General features: G+C 48.5%; 1 protein-coding gene across 1 annotated transcript in view; it reads right to left on the reverse strand.

Moving 5' to 3' along the window:
- Positions 1 to 1,215: 1,215 nt before the first annotated feature.
- The window catches only part of STK32B (serine/threonine kinase 32B), a 39,289-nt gene continuing 17,872 nt past the window's right edge, over positions 1,216 to 22,632 (reverse strand). The window contains exon 7 of the mRNA XM_075993429.1: positions 1,216 to 3,180. Coding sequence (XP_075849544.1) covers positions 3,042 to 3,180 — 139 coding nt within the window. The 3' untranslated portion in view covers positions 1,216 to 3,041. The remainder of the gene's footprint in view (positions 3,181 to 22,632) is intronic.

Genomic DNA, 22,632 nt, shown 5'->3' on the forward strand with positions numbered 1-22,632 from the left:
GGGCAACAGGTCTCAACACTGCACGTGTAGTGAGAAAACACCTGTAGATGATACAGCAACCAATAGACGTGGCCGCCTTGGCCACGGGCAGAGGTTCTAGATCCTTGCTACTCGCAATGCGGCCCTGGCCTGGTATTGCCAGCATGTTCTGCTGTGCCCGAATTTCAAATCATCGGGCAAATCCTAACACAAATTCTTGCTTGGGCATCTATTTCTTTAATTAGATTATTTTTCACCAGTGCTGGACTGGGAGTGGGGCTTTGGGGGAGCAGGAAGGGACAACTCCTTTGGAACTTGACATTCATAAGACATGGCTCTGAAGGGGGTGGTGGGGATGGGGCACCCCACTGGGGACAGCCCCTGCGAAAGCACTGGGACCGGAGAGACAAAAGCCCTGGGGAGTGTCAGTAGAGTCAGAAAGGAGACAGGAGGGTGCCAGAAGGAAGCTGTGCCTATGCAGGGAGTTTGTGTCCGGCTCATCTTTGTTTCATTTGATCAAAAATTGTTTATTGCCCCTGTGAGCTGGGCACGGGAGGATGGGGTGAGGGGACAGATATGAGCAGGACCTGGCCTCTGTGGGAGCCCGAGAGCAAGGACGGTGGCACATGGGCCAAAGGAATGCCGTGGTGTCTTTGACAGCAATCAGAGTTGCAGCGAATGTGTGCGCGAGTCCGTGGAGGAGATTATATCTGGCTCGGGGTGGGGCTGCCATGGGTCCCGGGAGACATCATGGACCAGGAGGGATTGGCCTTGGAGAAATGGGTGCTTTAGCCTGTTTAGGTGGGAATTCAAAAGCATTTCCAATAGGATAGGTGAAGGCAGGGCTGTGGAAAATCAAGAAGTCTGTATAAAAAAGAAAACACTGGTTCATGTGCGTGTGTGTGTTTAAGCAGTAATTTGAGGAAATTTTAAAGATTAAAAATTTTCTCTAGGTAGATAATTTTCTGTATTTTTCCCTAGTGACTGGATTGTCCCCTTGTAAGTATATGAAGATAATAATAATGTAAAGCGTGATCCGGTTGGGCAGAGCCTTGAATTGCCCAGCTGAGTTTGATTGCATCTGTGGGCAGGGCGGCCCCATTGCTGACCCGGCGTCCACGCCAGCTCTCCAAGCTCTGTGTTTCTGATGACACGTGGGCCTCTTCACTCCAGGAGGAGCGTGGCCATCCCACCCAACCCTGAATTAAGAAAAGTCGTAAGAATTAGTGTCCAAGGAACAGTTTATTCTGAACAAGGAACGCCGACTTGAACAGAGCCCAAATATCCCGTGTTTCTGGGGCTGTTTGCAGCTCCTGCCCCTAATCCATGAACTCGGCCCAGTGAGACATCTCAGGAGCCGCCAGGTCACAGTGAGGAGAGAGCGGCCCGCGCTTCCTGGAGGCGGCACGAGACGGTGCTGCTGGGAGGCTGAAGACTAGAAAGTGTGCCACGCCGTGGACTTCGGCGGTAACACAATCTAGAAATAGCCTCAGTTTAAAGGAGGAAAACAATGACTATTTTATTTTTAAAATAAAAATATCACACCTCATTATACATTAAAATGTCTTTTAAGAAACAACGGATGACACTGACAGCCCAAGGATTGATGATTTATCAAGTAAAAGGTGAAAAATGGTAGTTGGATGAAAAAATAAAAACACAATTGAACTTCAACAGGATACACAGACATCAAAGACTCCAGGAAGAAAAGTTAAAAGAATCCCAAATGTGAGTTTGTTGCCACAGAAAAGGGACCTGCCAAGTGACAGAAATAACAACGTATCGCCAAATCCTGAGGACGGTACTGCAGACAAAGCAGGCTGCCATCTGAAGAGCGCCCAGCGCACCGGGTGCGCTGCATGCAGGATCTTACCTAACCCTAAACAGCCCTGCAAGGTTGGTTTTACTATTCCCATCTGAAAACAAAAGTTGAGGAAAGTGTCACTCGCAGGGACGTGTGCCTTGCTGAGGTCTTCTGACTGGTGCCCGGCAGGGCTGGGCTCTGAACGCAAGCGGCTTCCAGCATTTCAGCTCGCCCGCTGTGCCGCAGGTCCCCCAGCGCAAAGGCAAGCTGCTCCCTGAACACATCAGAGACTAGTTTGTTTGCTTTTTCTGTGAGTCCAGTTTCCTCCTGGAACAAACTTTCTAAGCACCCATGCTTCCTAATTTCTAATAAAGAGACACCCCATCAATGCTGGTTGGGCACCCTCTGTAAGGTGACACTAGCAAGCTGGCTTCGCCTTCCCGAGAGAAACCCTGGCAGGCTGGTCCACGGGGAGGGCTCTGCTGCGGCGAGGGGCTTTGGGGGAGCTCTGACGACACTCTGTAGGAGTCACCGACGATCAGTGTCCCATCTGAACGGGCCCTGTGTGTCCGTCTGAACCACTGGAGGTGGGTGGGGGTGGGGACAGTCTTCTGGGAACAAGGGGAGGAGTGAGCCCCCAGCACTGAGCCCTTAGGGACCAGGCTGGTCTGCACACTGCACAGCCTAAGGAGCCCAGAAAGACTGTAGTCTAGCAGAGAATGCAAATCGAGACACTTCAGGTTTTGCTCCAGGATTTCTCCAGGTGGTATTCTCACAGGAGGGGCAAACATATCAGACATGTATTTCACCCTTGGGGCTGCAGTTTCCAAAAGTACCCTCTAACAATCAAGGACGACCCAAACTGCAAAATCATGATGGTCTAATTGCTTTGGAGGATGGGAATGCACTTCAAACATTAAGGTTGTATTCTGCATGTATAAATAATGTTATAAATATCAAAGGTTTTGCATGTCTGCTACCTAATTGGATTCTCACAATCCTCTTGTGATTTGAGGTGGGGCAGAGATGTTTAACCCCTTTGGCAGATGCAGAAAACTGAGGCACAGGGAGGGCGGGGTTTGTCTGAGGTCACACATTGAATCAGTCAGGGAGCTGGGACCAGAACCCAGGCTTCCCAGCTCTGAGTCCAAGGCTCTTTCTGGAGCTGATGTTTTCAGGGGTGACACAGGGACAGTTGGGCACAGAGAGGAGCTCTGGGCGGGCAGGGCAGGGCCGTGTGCAGTCCGCACGTAGGGGCTTAGCTGCTGCAGCCTCGGGAGCAGGTGTGGCCAAGGATGTTGTTGTTGTGCCCATCCTGGAGCTTGCCCTGGGCCTGGCCGCCCGCTCGGCCTTCTGTGTCCGCGAGCGGGCCGCCCTGCCCCTGCTGCCTCCGGAGTCTGCAAACAAGCACAGCACATGTCTGAGTTAGTCGTGGGGAGCAGGTGGCAGAGGCATGTCCGGGAGACACTCTGTCCTGGCAGGGCGACTGGGGAGCCTTCAGCCCAAACCTTCTGTGCTCTGGCACCAGACGGGCCTGGATCACGGCCTGGCTCCTGTGCACTCGGGTGAGTTACTTAATACACAGTGCCTCAGTTTCTCTGTCTACGAAACATAGATAATGATTCCTGCCTCATGGCTCCTTGTGCAGTTTCCTTGGGATCATACATTTATATCGCCCACGTTCACACAGTCAGAGGAGGTGGTGGGCCCAGGCGCCATTCATCCAGCACATGCGTGTTGGATGCCCACTGAAGTGCCAGCACCATGCCTAGCCACAGGATGCTCTGTAAGCAGAACCGTTATGTGCTCCGTCCTCAAGGGGCTTACTGTCTGAAGGGGAAATAGACACTGATCCAATAATCCACAAATAAATATCCAAACGGTTAAACACAGACTTATGAAACATCCCGTTACAAACTGTGTTGAGAGCGTATGATTCCGAACACTGCATTTCCTAGCAGGTTGCCACTTGGTCATCTTCTACATGTTGGAAGATATCAGTATCCCTCCATTTCTAATCTTGAAGTTCAGGTTCATCTGCTGTACCTCCGCTGTACCATCGCATGTGGATGGTGCAGGCAGGGAATGGGATTGGTGCATTTAAAGAGGCAGGGAAACTATAGAACAGTGAAGAACCCAACGCAAACCCTGGCTCTCCACACTGCCTACCTGGGTTATGTTGGTCAGCATACTTTATCTCCTTCTGGGCCTTGGTTTCCTTGTATTAAACTGGAGCCCAAACCATTCGCTTTGCAGGAGGTGAGGAGGTCAGAGAGAATGCATGTGAAACATTCAGTGCAGGCTGGGAGCAGTAACTACTACTAGTTCTACCTTGTCCTGGGAGCCAGGCTATTGGTTCTAACCCTGGTTCTGCCATTCACTAGTCACGTGACTTTGGGAGGCTGGATTCAAACCCAGGACTGTCTGTCTCCAAGACAGCTGCTCTTCCCCACTGAATCTTGTGCCATTCAAGCTGACCTGGAAATAAGAGCATGGGATGATTTTTCCATGCTCCAGAGGAAATAGAAAGGCTCACATTGCTCAAATGGGAATCCCTGAAGCAAGACAGAGATATGAAACCTTCACAGCTCTCCCTGGGAGCTCACTCACAAGACCAGCCCACGACCTACTTATCTACAGCTTAGGAGGAAATGGAAAAGGGTCTCATACACTACTCCACGTGGCTCAGTCCTACGGATGCAAATCGGCTAGTTATCTCTGCAATGGAAGAGCATTTAATTTCTCGGCCAACTTATCAAATTAATTGTCAGCTTTGTGACTAGAATTTTGAGTGGTGGATGTGATTGCTGTCAACCTCCTGAACCCAACCGTGCGATGTCAGTCTCTCCTTGAGACCGAGAGCCTCAATCAATAGGAAACACATTGACCTTTGTGATAAATAGGGCTGGAGGCATTTTTTTAAAAGGCAAAGCGTTACATAGGAGATCAGCTACTGCACATGCAGGATGGAGTTAGGGTGACGCAGCACTAGTGCCCAGCAGACCCCAGCCACGGAGGAGGCCTGGCCTCTGCCTCCTAAATGAGAGACAGCTTTCTCTGAGCACTGTGGTTTAAGGAAGACAAAACATTCTGGCCTACTTCCGCACCTGCTCACGTCATTTCACTTGTTCTTCTTCTCTCCCCGGACTTTGCAGAGCCCCGAGGGGCAGTGCCACGCAGGAGGGAGAGTGCAGGCTTTGCAGCCCAGCAGATTGGATCAGAACCCTAGTTTTGCCATTTACTGGCCCGGGGGAACTAGCCCGACCTAAAGCCTTTCTTTCCTCACCTGTGACATGGGAACAATGAACATGTGTCATCTGTCGGCTCTGTGCGGGTACGTTGGGAAGGGCAGCTATCTTTGTGGTGATGACTGCAGTGTGGATGTGCCCCATTTCACAGACAGAGCCACTGAGGATCAGTATAGCTAACTTCCCACCATCGCTCTCCGGACGAGGAGCCCCTTGCACAGCTGGCTCTGCAGGCCTCGTCCTGGGGGTCAGGGCAGAAGTGGAGGGTTCTGGGTTGGAGTGTCTGAGGGTCAGGACCTGAAGCAGGTGAACAGGACAACAGGCCAAGGGGGAGGAAACCCAGCCCCAGGAGTCACAGGGGTGTCCAGAGAGGTCACGAGCTAGGGAAGACCAGGGCACGGACCTGGCAGCTGGACCCTAGTTTCCCGTCTGGGATGGGTCCCTCCTCCACTGCGCAAGGGCTCTGCAGCCCTCAGCACAGTGCCCAGCCTGGCCCAGGTCGTGTGTGCTGGCTGCATGGGTAGGCATGTACATAGGGAGCACGTGGCCCGGCCTGGCTTTTACCCCTCATTAGCAGGGTGTGCACAGGTTGGCAGGCTCTGCCTCAGCCTCCTGAGGGGAAGGAGGCTGGCTGTAGCTAAATGGAGTAACAGGGTGTCCTAGCAGGACAAAAATTGGATTACCATTTGCAGAACTAGAGAGCTGGCAGCCTGGGTGCATGCTGACTTGCATGAGTTAGCCTGCCCTTGTGGCTGCAAGAGTTGGCATAGTTTGTTTATTATTTTGTGTGCATGTGCATATTGATTTAAAAATAGAGACAAGCCGAGTATGGTGGGGAGGCCGAGGTGGGAGGATCGCTTGAGGCCACGAGTTTGAGACACCCTGAGCAAGAGTGAGACCCCATCTCTACACAAAATAGAAACAGTAGCTTGGTTTGGTGGCTCACACCTAAAATCCCAGCTACTTGGGAGGCTGAGGCAGGATAATCACTTGACCCCAGGAGTTTGAGGTTTCAGTGAGCTGTGATGGTGCCACTACACTCTAGCCCAGGCAATAGAGTGAGACCTTTTCTCAAAACAAAACAAGCAAACAAACAAATAAATAATGGAGACAAGATAATATTTGACACAGCACTTTATTGAATGGCACTATATTGGTCTGAAAATTTTGCATATAATTAATGTTACTAGCAAACACTTGTGTAGGGCCGACTATGTCACAGGGGCTATTAAGTAGTTAACAAGTGTATCATTTGTCCTTACAATGATCCTATGAAGCAGTTATTAATATCTCGTTTTACAAACAAGGACCCTGAGGCACTAGCGTGAGGTCTAAGGTCAGAAAGCTAGTAATGATCAGGATTTGAACCCAGGCAGTCTGGCTGCAGAGTCTGTGCTCTTAGCCACTTACGTATACTGCCTCTACAGTTACACACACACACACACCAAAAAGCAAAAAAAAAACACAAAAAAACAGAGTTGAAATTACCAGAAAGTTTTGGAAGGACACACACCAAACTGAATAATGGTTTTCCGGCTGGGGATACAGGGTGAACATTGAAGAGGGAAAAAGCCAAAAGTGACCTGGTCTGTGTGCGTGCACAGCAAGAATCCCTTCTCTAGAATCCTTGCGGAGAGCCCAGCCGTCTCCCCAAACCCTGCCCACTCTGTCTGGGAACAGCTCGAATCTTAGAAACTTTCCTTCACCTGGAATCGAAACTGAGAAGTCTGCTGCCTGCAGCCTCCCGACTGGCCTGAGACCTGCCTCCTGGAGTGAGTGCCGTGACCTGCCGCGACAGAAGGGCGGGTGTCAGGCAGGGCGCTGGTCCCCAGCTGCCTCTCTGCACTGTCACCTGGGGCTGCTGGGAGCGTGGGGGTCACTGCTCAAATCAAGGCAGCTCCCTCCGTGGACGGGTGCTGGCGGATGCCCCCCACACCCTCGTCCCCCAGCCCCCGGAGGCTGCACCTCGGCTTCTGCGAAGGCCCCGGCACTTCCCTAGCCTGCGCGGCGTCCCTACGCCCGCCCGTGTCGGCAGCAGCCCGGGACAGGTTCCCCTTTGAGTGCTTCCTCTGGGACTCTGACTGACACATCTCTCCAGTCTCCCATGGGATTTCTCTTTCTTAAGTAAAGCTCCGTATAACCGGCTGTTCTACTTTCAAACCTATCACTTATTGGGAAGATCACCTTGTGTGCGAGTCTTATCTCATACATTCAGTAACAGTCTTTGGCCAGAGGCATTAAGATTCTGTTTTGTCTGCTGCTGCCTGAGGCAAAACATATTTGAGGAAGTTTTGGGATGAAGTCGGACAAACCGTGGGTTGATGCAGCAAAATGCCTGCGTCCTCTCCCCCCCGTCCCCGCCCCTGCCAGCGAGAGCGGCCCTGCCGGAGCTGGAGCATGGCGACTCGGGCTTCCGAGCAGTGGGCTGGTGCATGTTGGGTGCTTCCTTATTCAACACCTTCTGATTAATGCCTACAATACCTACGTCCGTGAACACGCGGGAGGGCAAGAAAGGGGATGCACAACTGAAAGCAGGTGGCACAACTCCTCAGAGGGGAGCCCAGACCAGATGTGGGACCCTGTGCGTCCCATCTCCCCAGCTGAGTGTTCCTTTCCACCGCCCCTTCCCGAGCAGACTTCTGTCTCAATTCAGAGGTGAGGCTCAGCTCTCTGTCTCGGCTGGCTCCCGGGTGAGGTTCCATGGGTCCTCCCTGGCATGGGTGGGGGCACAGGAAGGACCTGCCCTGGGGGCCTATGGGTGGGCAGTCACTGAGGGTGTTCAGCACGAGTGCAGCTGGACACCTGATCCCGACCAGGGCAGGGCCACTCCTCCTGGTCTCCTGTGGTTGGGTGGGGCCGTGGGACTGGTCCTGACCAGTGGGGGTAGGCAGAGGTGCTGGTGCTACTGTCAGGCCGGAGCATTTAACTGGCAGTGCAAGACTCTCCAGAGCCCTCCCTGTCTCTGGCACTGCCATGTTCTGGACGTTGACCCGGGGGGTGGGGGATCGCAGGGAGCAGCACCCTCGACCTGCCGTGGACACACGGAGTGAACGAAAACAAACTTAGTTGTTGGAAGCCACTGAAAGTGGAGGTTTCTCCATGGTTATAGCTCAGAGAGGGCATCTGGAGGTCTAGGTGCTGGTCTGTGGGCGAATAATGAACTCAGTCCCATTCTGAGCCAGAGTTCCCATGGGTTCACCCTTGTGGTTCTAGACAGGAAGTGAGCTCTTTGATGGTCAAGGGGCCGGAGTTAGTGGTCCACTTTGGGCCTTGGGCTCTCCCTGTTAGTCCTCCCACCACAACCCATCTCCGGTACCGTGTTCCACCTGCCCAGACTGGGGGGAGGAACCAGGTGCAAAGCCATGGCAGGGGACTGCCTGCCTTTTCTTTGCTACCTTGCCCAGCTCCCAGCACCTGTTGTGCTCTAGTCTCTCCTCTCCTGGACTCCATTAGCCCTACACTATCGTCTTCCTTTCCAAGTGGAGTAAACTGCTGTTATTTCCTCTTCCTAACATTGGGTTCAAACAGGAGCTGCCACTTTTCCCTAGACCTTACCTCCCAGGTCATAGCTGTTGGTCCAGGGGTGGGCACTTCACCAAGAGGCACCAAGCATAGTCCTCTGCCAGTGGCCAGATTTGACTGGTCCAGGGAATAGCACCTGACCCAAGGTGGGCCAATCAGAGCCATTCCCTGGGATACTTGAATTTGAGATCAGAACAACTTTCTCCTTTTGCCTTTCTTCAGGTCCCTGTTTCTTGGGTTTGGTGGTGGAGCTGGGAGACTGTGGTGTTCTTGGCAGTCATGTTCTTCACTGTGCGGGAAGAGCTGGGAGAAGGAAGGTGTGAGTAATGATAAGCTTCCCAGCCTGGGCCCCAGCTACCTTCCTGTGGCTGTGTGGGCCTTCCAATAAGTTCCTATTTCATCTAAATGGTGTGATTTTTTGTTTCAATCCCTTGTAGCCATAGAAGTCTCCCAGAATCCACCATTTATGCTTGTGTCTGTCTCTCTAACCTCCTAAAGCCACAATTTTTCTAGGCTGAGCGATGGGACCAGTTAAGAGACATGCTTATCTTAACCCTGAGCTTTGTAACATACAAAGTACTTTTGCATACATCTTGTATTCATATGTAATGCAATTTCAAAAACAATTCTTTTTTTTTTTTTTTTTTTTTTTTTTTGAGACAGAGTCTCACTTTTGTTGCCCTGGCTAGAGTGAGTGCCGTGGTGTCAGCCTAGCTCACAGCAACCTCAAACTCCTGGGCTCAAGCGATCCTCCTGCCTCAGCCTCCCAAGTAGCTGGGACTACAGGCATGCACCACCATGCCCGGCTAATTTTTTGTATATATATTTTTAGTTGGTCAATTAATTTCTTTCTTTCTTTCTTTTTTTTTTTTTGAGACAGAGTCTCGCTTTGTTGCCCAGGCTAGAGTGAGTGCCGTGGCGTCAGCCTAGCTCACAGCAACCTCAAACTCCTGGGCTCGAGTGATCCTTCTGCCTCAGCCTCCCGGGTAGCTGGGACTACAGGCATGCACCACCATGCCCGGCTAATTTTTTATATATATATCAGTTGGCCAATTAATTTCTTTCTATTTATAGTAGAGACGGGGTCTCGCTCTTGCTCAGGCTGGTTTTGAACTCCTGACCTTGAGCAATCTGCCCGCCTCGGCCTCCCAGAGTGCTAGGATTACAGGCGTGAGCCACCGCGCCCGGCCCAAAAACAATTCTTTATGTCTTTCACCAAACTTCACAGAACTCTTTCCCCTTCACTGTCACATTGGTTGCTTAGACCCCATGGGAAGGCAGAACTGCTCCATCTCTTTTTATTCTGATTTTGTGCATGATGTGTTAGGTTCAGAGACTTTGTGTCTCATTTGGCCAAGGCCACACAGCCAACTAGTGGCAGAACCAGAACTGAATGCTGATCTATTTGCTGGTGGGACCCTTTTTCTAGCTCTTCTCAGCAAACCCCAGGATCCCTGGCCTTGCACACACTATTTCAGTGAACACCTCTTATTTCTCTGCCTGTGCTGTGCTTGAGGCTTGCAGTATTTCTTCACATAGGAACTTTTCAGATAAAAATTCTAGTATCTTGTCCTCAAATACTTAATGTTTGATAAAAGCTCTGCAAGGTTTTGTTCATGACAAGAGACATTATCTTTTTGGAATTCTTTGCACGGATTTTCCTTCCCACTGACTGCCACCATCTGTTGTCGGTTTGATGGCTCAATCAGGCTAATGGTGATGGCATGCCCCAGATGCTCACGGCAGCATGTGGCAGGCTGCTGTAATTTGGAGTCCTGGGTTTGATTTCAGGCTCCGCCAGCTGAGCACTCTTGGGCAAGACATTCCACCTTTCTGAGCTTCAAACCTGTCCATGCGACAGGGATAATGGCACATTGTTGCCCGCAGTGCGAACTTCTAACTAGGTTTAAATGTGCTGAGGACTGTGCGAGAGCCCCACAGCTGTCCAGAGGCCAACCGGTGAGAACAAGGCACTTACGGGGACAGATAATATCTCTGCTCTATATGTGTATGGGCATGCGTGTGTATGGAAAATCTCTACTCATTTATTTTGATAAATACATATCAAATATATATAAGTTACTATGGTTGTAATTTATTTTACATTATTTATTTGCAAAATAACTTTCCTGATAATAACAGACATGCTTAATTAAAATTTTGGTCAAAATTTGGGAGATGTTGAGTTCAACGGTGAGGTGGCACTGCCCAGCAGGGAGCCTCTGAATGTCCCTGGAGGGTCTGTATGTTCCCCTAGGCTGCCTAGCAAACTTCCACAAAGTGGGTGGCTCAAAACAACAGAAATTTATTCTGTCACAGTTCTGGAGACCAAAGAGTCAGAAACCCAGGTGGGCAGGGCCACGCTTTGTCCAAGGCTGTGCGGGGAAGTCCTTCCTGCCCTTGTCCGGCTGCTGGGGCAGCTGGAAACCCTTGCTGCCCTTTGGGTTGTGGCAGCGTGTCTTCCATCTCTCCCTGCATATGCACATGGCCGTTGACCCTGTGTGTCACTGCATTTAGGGCCCACCCTAATCTCGTGTGACCTGATCATAACTCGATTACTTCTGCAAAGACCCCATTTCCAAATAAGGTCACATTCACAGGTACTAGGGGTTAGGATATCAACATAGCCTTTCCAGGGACACAATTCGACTCACATCAGGAGCCTCTCAGGCAGAGAGCCTACGGCTTTCTCAGAAGAATCTAGGGTATGAAAAACAGCTGGAGTAAGCAGTGGAAATCACATCAAGCACCTGTAAGAGAAGTTACCAACTGCCCTTAAGAGCATATTTCAGAACATCTTACTGTTTGTTTTCATATTTTACACATATTCCCAGCAGTACCAATAAAAAGGTTCATTTTACGTGGATATTTTAATTAAAGGTTTTATATTAAAAAAATTAAAAGTGGGAGTCACAGTAGGAAAGTGAGAAAGAATACGGGATTGAGAGTCCCTCAGACCTATGTGGAATCCCATCTCTAAGTGAAATATTGAATACTTTACTAGTGACCTCAGGTGAATGACTTGTTCACTTTAGATGTCTATACTGACAAATCAAGGAGTGGGGAGGGATTGCAGATCAAATGTGAATGAACACAGTGCACCCAACACAGTGCATGGCATGTAATAGCTTTTTAATATACTCAAAAAATGATAGTATTTTCCATGTCTTTTTATTTATTGTTTATTTCCCATGTCTTTCATTAGCTGAGATTAATTTGTTAGGATCAGTTACCCTCTTTAAAAAAGACTGTAATTTCCTTTAATAGAGATCTGAGTGAAATTGAGACAGAGCCCTGATTCCTGTGCAATTTCTTGATTTTGAGTTTCCACGGAACTTTTAAGATATTGCAATCTAAGCAGACTTTTAGGCTCCCTTCATATCCAGCGGAAATTTCAGGTCACTGAGCTGATTGTCCCTGGCCACTGGAAGGGCATTCGCCCTGCTCTGCGTATCTCGGTTCCCAGAAAGCCTGGTCCTGCCCTGCTCAGTTGTCTGCCTGAGCTTTGCTCCCTCCCTTGCAGGTAGTGAATCCTCTAGACTGTTGAGATTTGGAGATGACATTTAAGACAGAATTATGTTTTTATCAGTTTTGCTGACTGTGCACTGAGCATAAAAATCCTACTGATAGAATCTCAAGGAGAATGGACTGCTGCCCCGGGCTCAGCACACAGAAGGTGGCCTTAACTGCTAGCTGCCTCCGCCGTTCATGCTCACCCATAGAGTAAGGTTTGGACCACAATGTTTAATTCAAAGACTGGAGAGAACCTAAATGTGCTGGCCTTGATTTTGGAAGTTTGCTACTGCCTAGAAATGGGGTTTGGGGGAAGGGGCTGAGTGTGAAGGGTTTTCCCCACTTTTTAAGCTGCAAAATACAGGGAATGATCCTTCCTCCTCCTGCTGATAAGGTTGTTGGAGAGATGCGAGGGATGTCCAAGGCCCTGCAAATGGCACAGATCTGGGTGACGTCAAGCCCAGCACCTAATGACACATGAGAGACTGGAGGCTCAGAGAGGCTGGGGACCCCAGCAGGACCACAGCACCCTGAGCAGTGAGACCAGGTTCCCAAGTCTGAGATGAATCGCAACCCTCTGGCCTATGGGCTCCACCTCCCAGGGGCATCAGGCCATGCTGCAGGGTCCCTGTCACACTGCTGGGGTCCCCCCAGGCCAGAGTCCTCCAGGGAGGCCACCTGGGCAGATGAAGTCAGCAAACTTTAAATATGTTTTGATTATTTACCACACCATGGCTTAGTCTGGGCACCCTCTGTCCCCCGCTGAGTGTGGCCGTGGCTTGCTGCTGTGGTGTGGTCTAAGGAGGGATAGGAGGAAAAATTGTGGGCTCGTTAATTGTACGATCTTGCACCTGACATGTCTGAATTCACCAGCAGATGGTGTCCCCAGGGAGAGTGGCCATTCCTCGTCTAACATTTAATGTTCGTGGCAAGAGGCCATTCTGCTGTCTGACTTGGTGCCTGTGCTCTGGAGCCAGAGCAGCTCCACGAACCCACGGCTCTGCCACCTCTCAGCCGTGCGCCCTCAAGCTCCTCCAGCCTGTGCATCCTCACTTGGAAAATGGGGCAATAAGAGTGACCAGCTGACAGGACGGGGGTATAAACTAAGTGGTGTAGGTGGACACTCAACAAAAGTGAGCTCTCAGGACCATGGAGAGAAACCTCAAAGCCGTCCCTTATGGAAAGTGACCCTTCCTGTAGATTTTTTTTTGAGACAGAGTCTCGCTTTGTTGCCCCGGCTAGAGTGCTGTGGCGTCAGCCTAGCTCACAGCAACCTCAAACTCCTGGGCTCAGGTGATCCTTCTGCCTCAGGCTCCTGAGTAGCTGGGACTACAGGTACAAGCCACCGTGTCCGGCTAATTTTTTGTTTCTATTTTTTTAGTTGACTGGCTAATTTTTTTTCTATATTTAATAGAGTCGGGGTCTCGCTCTTGCTCAGAGTGGTCTTGAACTCCTGACCTCAAGCGATCCTCCCGCCTCGGCTCTCTAGAGTGCTAGGATTACAGGCGTGAGCTGCCGCACCCGGCTGCCGCCTGTATGTCTTAAAGCTCATTCCAGCAGGTGCGAGCTCCAAGGCAGCATGGGCCTCACTTTCCTGGTATCCCCGTACCTGACCCTGGGGAGCATCTGCCCAGCAACAGGATGAAAGCACATATGGCAGAGATCACCAGGGGTATGCAGCATGGACGATTATAGTTCAAGTCTTCGGTATTCCCATCAAGAGCTACAAGACCTTGAACATACGAATGATATGTCCCTTAGGAAAATGTGGTGAGGAAGGATGAAAGCAGTGACTCTTAACTGGGGTTGATTTTTCCTGCCAGGGAACGTTTGGCAATGTCTGGAGGCATTTTTGGTTGTCACACTACAAAGGTAAGACAGGTATCTATCTGGTAGGGGCCAGGGTCCTACACACATTGCATGGCCCATGCAACCAAGAAGTGATGTCAACAGTCATCATATGTCAATAGTGCCAAGGTTGAGAAATCCTAGACAAAAGGAACACTACCTAAAACCATAAAATCATAGGTAAATGTTGGTTGTTGTTACAGTGTTATAAGGTGAAAGAAATGCAGTATTAGATTTTTTTAAATTTCAGCATATTATAGGGTTACAAATTTTAAGGTTTCAAAAAATGCCCTTGCCCCTTCTCCCCCCACAAGTCTGAGCTTCAAGCGTGACCATCCCACAGATGATGCACATCTCACTCATTATGTATGCATATATGCGACCCCTCCCCCCTCCCCCCCGACCAACACCCAATTAATGTAGTTCCTGTGTATCTACTTAGGTGCTGCTCAGTTAATACCAGTTTGCTGGTGAGTATATGTGGTGCTTGTTTTTCCATTCTTGGGACACTTCACTTAGTAGTATGGGTTCCAGCTCTAACCAGGAAAATATGAGATGTGCTATATCACCGTTGTTTCTTAGAGCTGAATAGTACTCCATGGTATACATATACCACATTTTATTAATCCACTCATGAATTGATGGGCACTTGGGTTGTTTCCAAAGCTTTGTAATTGTGAATTGTGCTGCTATAAACATTCGAGTGCAGGTGTCTTTTTTGTAGAGTGTCATTGGATCTTTTGGGTAGATGCTCAGTAATGGGATTTCTGGATCAAATGGTGGATCCACTTGTATCGCTTTAAGGTATCTCCATATTGCTTTCCACAGATGTTGAATTAGTTTGCAGTCCCACCAGCAGTGTAGGAGTGTTCCTATTTCTCTGCATCCACGCTGACATCTATTGTTTTGGGTGTTTTGATAAAGGCCATTCTTACTGGAAACAAATGATATCTCATTGTACTTTTGATTTACATTTTCCTGATGATTAGAGATGTTGAGCATTTTTTCATGTTTGTTAGGCATTATTCTGTCTTCCTTAGGAAAGTTTCTGTTCATGTCCTTTGCCCACTTTTTGATAGGGTTGTTTGATTTTTTCTTGCTGATTTTTGTGAGTTCTAAGTAGATTCTAGTTATCAGGCCCTCATCAGATGTGTAGGATGCGAAATTTTTCTCCCATTCTGTAGGTTGTCTGTTTGCTCTCTTGACAGCTTCTTTGACTGTGCAGAAGCTTTTTATTTAATCATGTCTCATTTATTAATTTTTGTTGATGCTGTGATTGCCTTTGGGGACTTCTTCATAAACTCTTTGCCTAGGCCGATGTCTAGGAGAATGTTTCCAATATTTTCCTCTAGAGTTCTAATAGTTTCATACCTTAGGTTTAAGTCTGTTACCCAGCGTGAATTGATTTTTGTGAGAGGTGAAAGGTGCGGATCCTGATTTAGCCTTCTACAAGTGGCTATCCAGTTTTCTCAGCACCATTTATTGAAAAGGGATTCTTTTCCCCAGTGGATGTTTTTGTCTGCTTTGTCAAAGATTAGATGGCTAAATGAGGATGGTTTTATATCAGGGTTCTCAGATCTGTTCCACTGGTCAATATTCCTATTTTTGTGCCAATACCATATTGATTTAATTACTACAGTTTTGTAGTATAGTTTGATATCTGGCATATTAATACCTCCCATTTTGTTTTTATTGCCTAGAATTGCTTTTGATATGCGGGGTCTTCTCTGGTTCCCAACGAAGCGTAAAATTATTTTTTCCATATCTGTGAAGAATGCTGATGGAATTTTAATAGATATTGCATTGAATCTGTAGATTAGTTTGAGTAGTATAGACATTTTAATGATGTTGAGTCGGCCAACCCACGAGCATGGTATGGATTTCCATCTATTTACATCCTCTGTTAGTTCCCTCCTCAGTGTTTCATAGTTCTCCCTTTAGAGGTCTTTTACCTCCTTGGTTAAGTATATTCTTAGGTACTTTATTTTCTTTGTTGGTATTGTGAAGGGAATTGAGTCTTTGATTTGGTTCTCAATTTGATTGTTGTTGGCGTATATGAATGCCTCTGATTTTTGTTTATTGATTTTGTATCCTAAGACTTTACTAAATTCATTTATCAATTCCAGGAGTCTTTTGGTTGAATCCATAGGGTTTTCTAAATATAATATCATATCATCAGCAAACAGTGAAAGTTTGATCTCTTCTTCCCCAATTGGATACCTTTAATTCCACTTTCCTGTCTGATTGCTATAGCCAGGACTTCCAGCACTATGTTGAATAGAAGGGGAGATAGTGGGCAACCTTGCCTGGTTCCAGTTCTAAGTGGGAATGCTTTTAATTTTTCCCCATTCAGTATGATGTTGACTATGGGTCTGTCGTATACGGCTTGTATCATTTTTAGGTATGTCCCTTCTATGTCTATTTTATTAAGTATTCTTATCATGAAAGGGTGCTGAATTTTGTGAAAAACTTTTTCGGCATCTATTAAAAGAATCATGTGGTTTTTATTTTTGCTTCTGTTTATGTGGTGAATTACATTTACAGATTTGCATATGTTGAACCATCCCTGGGATGAAGCCCATTTGGTTGTGATTGGTTATTTTTGATAAGCGTTTGGATTCAGTTAGCTAGGATTTTGTTGAAAATTTTTGCATCTATATTCATAAGAGATATTGGTCTGTAGTTTTCTTTTTTTATTGAATCTTTTCCTGGTTTTGGTATCAGAGTAATGTTCGCTTCCTAAAAGGTGTTGGGGAGAATTCCATCCTTCTCGATGTTGTGGAATAGTTTCTGCAAGATAGGTACTAGTTCTTCTTTGTAAATGTGGTAAAATTCGAGTGTGAAACCATCTGGTCCGGGACTTTTCTTTTTAGGGAGATTTTTAATTGCTGTTTCTATTTCGGCTGTTGACATTGGTCTGTTCAGGAATTCCATTTCTTCCTGGTTGAGCCTAGGGAGGCTGTGTGTTTCTAGAAATTTGTCCATTTCCTCCACATTTTCCAGTTTGTGTGCAGAAAGGTTTTTGTAGTATTTGTAAATTATACCTTGTATCTCCTTGGGATCAGTTGTAATAGCTCCTTTTTTGTTCCTGATGGAGCTTATTAGAGATTTCTCTTTTCTGGTTTTTGTTAGCCTAGCCAAAGGCATGTCAATTTTGTTTATTTTTTAAAAGAACCAACTTTTTGTTTTATTAATCTTCTGTATAGCTTCCCTGTTGTCAATTTCATTTAGTTCTGATTTGATCTTGTTTATTTCACTTCTTCTTCTGGGTTTGGGGTTGGTCTGTTCTTCTTTTCCGAGCTCTTTGAGTCGTTTCATTAAATTGTCTGTTTGTGATCTTTTTGACTTTTGGTTATAGGCATTTATGGAGATAAACTTTCCTCTCAGTTTTGCTTTAGCTGTGTCCCAGAGGATTTGATAGATTGTCTCTCCATTGTCACTTGGTCAAAGAATTTTTTTATTTCCATCTTGATTTCTTCATTTATGAAGTAATCATTTAGTAGAAGGTTGTTTAATTTCCGTGTTTTTGTGTAGAAATGTGAGTTTCTGTTAGTGTTGATTTCTACTTTTATTCCACTGCTATTGGAGAAGATACATGGTATGATTTCTATTTTTTTAATTTCTTGAGATTTACTTTGTGTCCTACGATATGTTCAATCTTAGAGAATATCCGGTGAGCTGAGGAGAAGAACGTATATTCAGTGGATTTCGGGTAGAATAAATGTCTGTCAGACCCAATTGTTCTAGAGTTTTGTTTAAGTCCAGTATTTCTTTATTAATTTTCTGTTCGGAGGATCTGTCCTGTGGAGTCAGTGGGGTGTTGAAATCTCCAGTAATTATGGAGTTGCTGTTAATCAATTTGCTTAGACCCAGTAAGGTTTGCTTTATGAATCTGGGTGCACCTAAATTGGGTGCATATATATTTAAAATCATTATATCTTCTTGTTGAACTGTGCCCTTCACCATTATATAATGACTCTCTTTGTCTTTCACTACTTTTGGTGGTTTAAAAACTAAATCATCTAAGATTAGAACTGCTACACCAGTCTTTTTTTGGTTTCTGCTTGCTTTAAATACTGATCTCCACCCCTTTACTTTTAGTCTATATGCATCCTTCCATGTTAGATGTGTTTCCTGAAGACAGAAGATACTTGGCTTGTATTTTCTTATCCATTCAGCCAGCCTGTGTCTCTTGAGTGGGGAGTTTAAGCCATTCACGTTTATTGAGAGAGCTGACAGGTAAGGCAGTTTACTATTCATTCTGTTGGGTTGGATGTTGTTGCTTTGTTTTCTCTCTTGAGCCATTGTAATATCTGGCCTTTAATCTTTAGGTTTTGGTTGTTTTTATGTTCGTATTTATTATGCTTTTCCATGCGTAACACTGTTTTGAGTACTTCTTGGAGGGTTGGTCTTGTCTTGGTGAATTCCCTCAAACTTTGTTTATCTGAGAATGTCTTAATTTCTCCTTCATATATAAAGCTTAGTTTTGCAGGGTACGAGATTCTAGGCTGAGCAGTATTTTGTTTCAAAAGAGTGAGAATGGGGCCCTAGTCTCTCCTTGCTTGTATTGTTTCAGTTGAGAAATCTGGCATTATCCTGATCAGTTTTCCTTTGTATGTAACTTGCTTCTTTCACCTTACAGCTTGTAGAAGGGTCTCTTTTGTTGATATTTGGTCAGTCTGATGACTACGTGACATGGAGTTTTCCTGTTTGCATTTTATCACCCAGGGGTCCTTTTGGCCTCTTGTGTTTCTAATTCTAAGTTATTGGCTTGACCTGGGAAATTTTCCTCAATTATTTCTTCAAACTGCTTATCCAACCAGTGCGTTTTTTTCTTCCTCTGACTCTGGAATCCAGTGAATCCGCAGGTTATATTTCTTCATATAATCCCACAATTCTTGTAAGCTTTGCTCATGTCTCTTATTTTTTTGCTCTAACTCTTTGATTAACTTATTTGATTTGAAGGTGTTGTCTTTGATCTCTGAGATTCTTTCTTCTGTTTGGTCCACCCTATTTTTGTGGCTTTCCACGGTGTTTTGTATTTCCCTGAATAGATTCTTCATTTCTAGGAGATTGGATTGATTCTTCTTTAAGATCTCAATGTCCTTAGTGAACCTTTGTTCCAAGTCCTGTATTTTCTTTGTAGTTTCTTTGTGTTGGTTATCCATTTTTTCTTGCATATCACTGAGCTTTCTTATAATCCAATTTTGGAATTCTTCTTCTGTCATCTTAGTGTTTTGGGTTTGTTCAGTCTCCATTTCTTGAGAGCTGGTGTATCTCTTAGGGGGAACGTTTTCGGTTTGGTACTTTGAGGTTCCAGAATTTTTTCACTGAGCCCTCCCCATCTGGATCAGCTATTGTTATTTCCTATGCTGCCCAGGGATCCTCTCTTCTGTAGTTTCTTGATCAGCCACTGGGGGAGCTCTTACACCCCACTTGGAAGGTACTCCTGATGGGAGGGGTACTTGTGGAGCTTATTATGGCCACTTGCGGGGGCCTTGTTCCTTAACCATGGCCCTGACTGTTGGCCACCGACTGGGGGAGGAGATCCAGCCCCAGTGTTTTGATCAACTGGGTGACCTAAACTGTTTTGGGAAGCAAAGTCTTTTATACTGTCAGCTTAAGGACTGCACACAGGCCCAGCGGGATCTCCCTAGATCTGGGGGAGAGTGGCTTTTGTTGTCTCACCCCGCCTCTAGGGGTGGAGCCTACCACTCTGGGCACGAGAGATGCGGGCTGGGGGGAGGAGGTAGCTCCCCAGTCTGCCCTGCACCCCAGTGCCCCAGTGGCTGTAACTCCCCTTGACAGTTAGTCTTCTCAGTTGTTCATTGATTGAGCCAGGCCTGGCCAGCTGCTCGCAGATTGTGGGCTGTGGACCCCCTCAGTGGTGACCACTTGCCCCCTTGCAGGGCACTAGCACTGGGGGCGACTGTTTAGGAGGTGGCAGGTGCCGGGTTGGGGGTCTGGGTCGTCTGGACACCCCGTCGCCTCCTCTATGCCGCCTGCCCGCCCGCCTGTTCAGCCGCAGCCCTCGCTCTTGCTGACCCCCCTGTGCAGTCTCATTCTCCCGAGGCAGTTCCAGCTGAGAGCCCCCGACTTAGTGAGCAGCTCTGTAGGGCTGGCCCCGCTCGTTACCAGAGGCAAGACATCCACCTGCCTCCCCTATCAGCTCAGTTCGGTTTCTTCCCGTCTTGGAGCTGTCCTAGCACGGGGCCCAGGGGAGTTTCCACACGGTTTCGCACCAAAATCAGGCAGGTCGCTGGCTGGGTGGGTATGGAGGCCGATGGGGAAGCTCTCCCGTGGGTCTGATCCCGCTTCAGCCCTGCTGTTTGCTTTGCACTCTCCAGAGAATGCGATCTTACCTCCTGATCACCTTGTTTTTTCTTTTTTGAGAGTCCCGAACTGAACCTCTGCGGATTCTCGATGCTGCCCTTGTAGTGGGGAGACCCACTCGCGTGTAGGAGACCAAGGTCTGTGTGTCTCCTTCTCTGGGAGCAGGAGTCCGGGGTCACCTTCACTCCGCCATGCTTTCCTCCTCCGCCACGCAGGGTCCAGGCTGCAGAGTCTCCCCGCAGCGACCCATGCCAGCCTCCTCCTCAGGCGGCACCAGGGCACACGCAGCGTGCAGCCAGGGACGCCGGAAACGGAGCCAGAGTTTCTCCGTCGTTGCCTGAGTAGCATTAGATTTTTTAAATGTAATATTTTCAAGGGCTCCCAAAGTGGCTTTCATGTGATTTTAAATGTTTTTTTTTTTCTTTTGCAAGAAATGACAAGGATAGAAAATTCAGCTCCATAAACTGCTTTCTCACCAGGAGCTTCTAATTCTTCAAAACCTTGTCAAATGTTATTGAAAAGACCTCTTGGAGAAGTCATTCCCCCTCAGATCTTTGGCCACAAATAGGAGGACGAGCCCAACACTGTGTTTCTCAAACTGATGGAAACCTCAGCTGCCGTGGCCTTCACAGCCCCAGGTAACCCCAGAAGCAGACACTCCACCTGGCTCTGCGGCCTTTGGCCAGCTGAGACCATTAGCCAATAATAAACTGCATTTCCAGAAAATTAGGCAGTGCCAATTTTAATTTTGTTCTCTGTTTAGAAATGAGCGTCCACAGAGGTCAGAGCCTGGGCACCCTCCTGTGCCCACAGCAGCTCCCTGCCCGCACGCGCTGCGCTGTCGGGTGGCTGGCCTCCTCCAGGCTGCGGTGTCCCGAGGACAGGCCCGTCGGGTTACAGCTTGTCAATGCAGTGGTGGGAGGGGACGTCCTGCCCACAGCCTCTCGTGTCTCTGCTCTCACTCGCCACTTCCGTGGATGACGCCTTCGTCAGCGATCGCAGGCCCTTCTCTCTGCCTAGGGCCCGTTCTGTTAAGGAGCCCCTTGACCCATGCGAGGGGCAGTCAGCTGTACAGAGAGCCAAGGCCCAGGAGCATCCTTTAGACAGGTGCAGGTGGATGCTAGGGCAGGGGCAGGGCAGGGAGGGTCTGAGCATGGGCATCCCTGCGGCTCGGAACCAGTCAGAGGAGCAGTCTGAGCACACCGTCCCCCGCAGACGCCCCACTCCGTCCAGCACCCGCATGGCTTGAGGACGTGCTGCAGCGCAGATCCTAGCCTCTGGGTCTCTCCTCTGGGTCGGAACGCCTGGGTTAGTGAGCTGTACTAGCGTCCCAGGGTGGCCGCAGCAAAGCACCACCAACTGGGCAGCTTAAAACCACAGAAAGGCATGTTCTCATAGTTCTAGGGGCTCGAGTCTGAAATCTAGGTGAGGCGGGGTTGGTTCCTTCTGAGGGCTCTGTGGGAGAATTCGTTCCAGTCCTCCCTCCCAGCTCCTCGGTGGCCAGCAGTCCTTGGTGTTCCTTGGCTTGTGGCCACCTCACTCCAGTCTCTGCCTCTGTCTGCACCCAGCCTTCGCCCTGTGCCCATGACTCTTGTCCTCTTATTAGGACACCAGGCAAGTTGGATTTAGGGCCCAATCTACTCTAGTAGGCCTGCTTCCTAACTCATTACATCTGCAACAACCCTATTTCCAAATAAGGTCACATTCTGAGTACTGGGGTTAGGACTCCCGCGTACCTGAAGGACACGGTGCAACCCACAGCAGGTGCAGCAGCTCTGAATGCTCCCAGGCCCCCAGGCGATTTTGACATGTGCCCCTGGGCCCATGGCACTCCCGTGCGACTCATCTCTGCAGCCCATGCTGTGCAGAAGAGGCCCGCACGCCCTGCACCAGCGGGAGCAGCCAGCGGCAGGCCTGCTGCAGGGCCGCGCACACCAGAGGCGGCAGAGCTGCCGGGAGCAGGGTGGTCGGGGGAGCTGGACAGCCCGGCGGGCCGGTCCCCCCTCACCGCACTTCTGATGTGCGGAGGGAGGTGCTCGGCTCAGCCTTCTAGCAGGAGTGCCAACGCAGCAGGTGGCCTGCAGGAGGAAGTGGAGGATGAGCAGGGCCCGCTTTTTCTTACTTTAAAGGAAAACCGCTTGGTCGGGGCGGATTATGCACAGTGAATCGTCTTCTCCTGGGCGTTTTTTCTGCTGAGAAACAGCGGCAGCGAGGGCTGCGCTTGGATGGAACACGGCTCTCGCCCGGAGCAGGGGTGGGGTTGGTGTGACGCGCAGGCATCTTGGGGTCACACCAGGTCCTCCCACCTGGACACCTTTAGATGGTGGGTGAGCCTGCACACCTGCTCTGACGGGCAGCCTGTCAGCCTTCAGGGCCGCCAAGGGG

The sequence above is a fragment of the Microcebus murinus genome, chromosome 16 (assembly GCF_040939455.1).
Source record: "Microcebus murinus isolate Inina chromosome 16, M.murinus_Inina_mat1.0, whole genome shotgun sequence".
Classification (NCBI taxonomy): Eukaryota; Metazoa; Chordata; class Mammalia; order Primates; family Cheirogaleidae; genus Microcebus; species Microcebus murinus.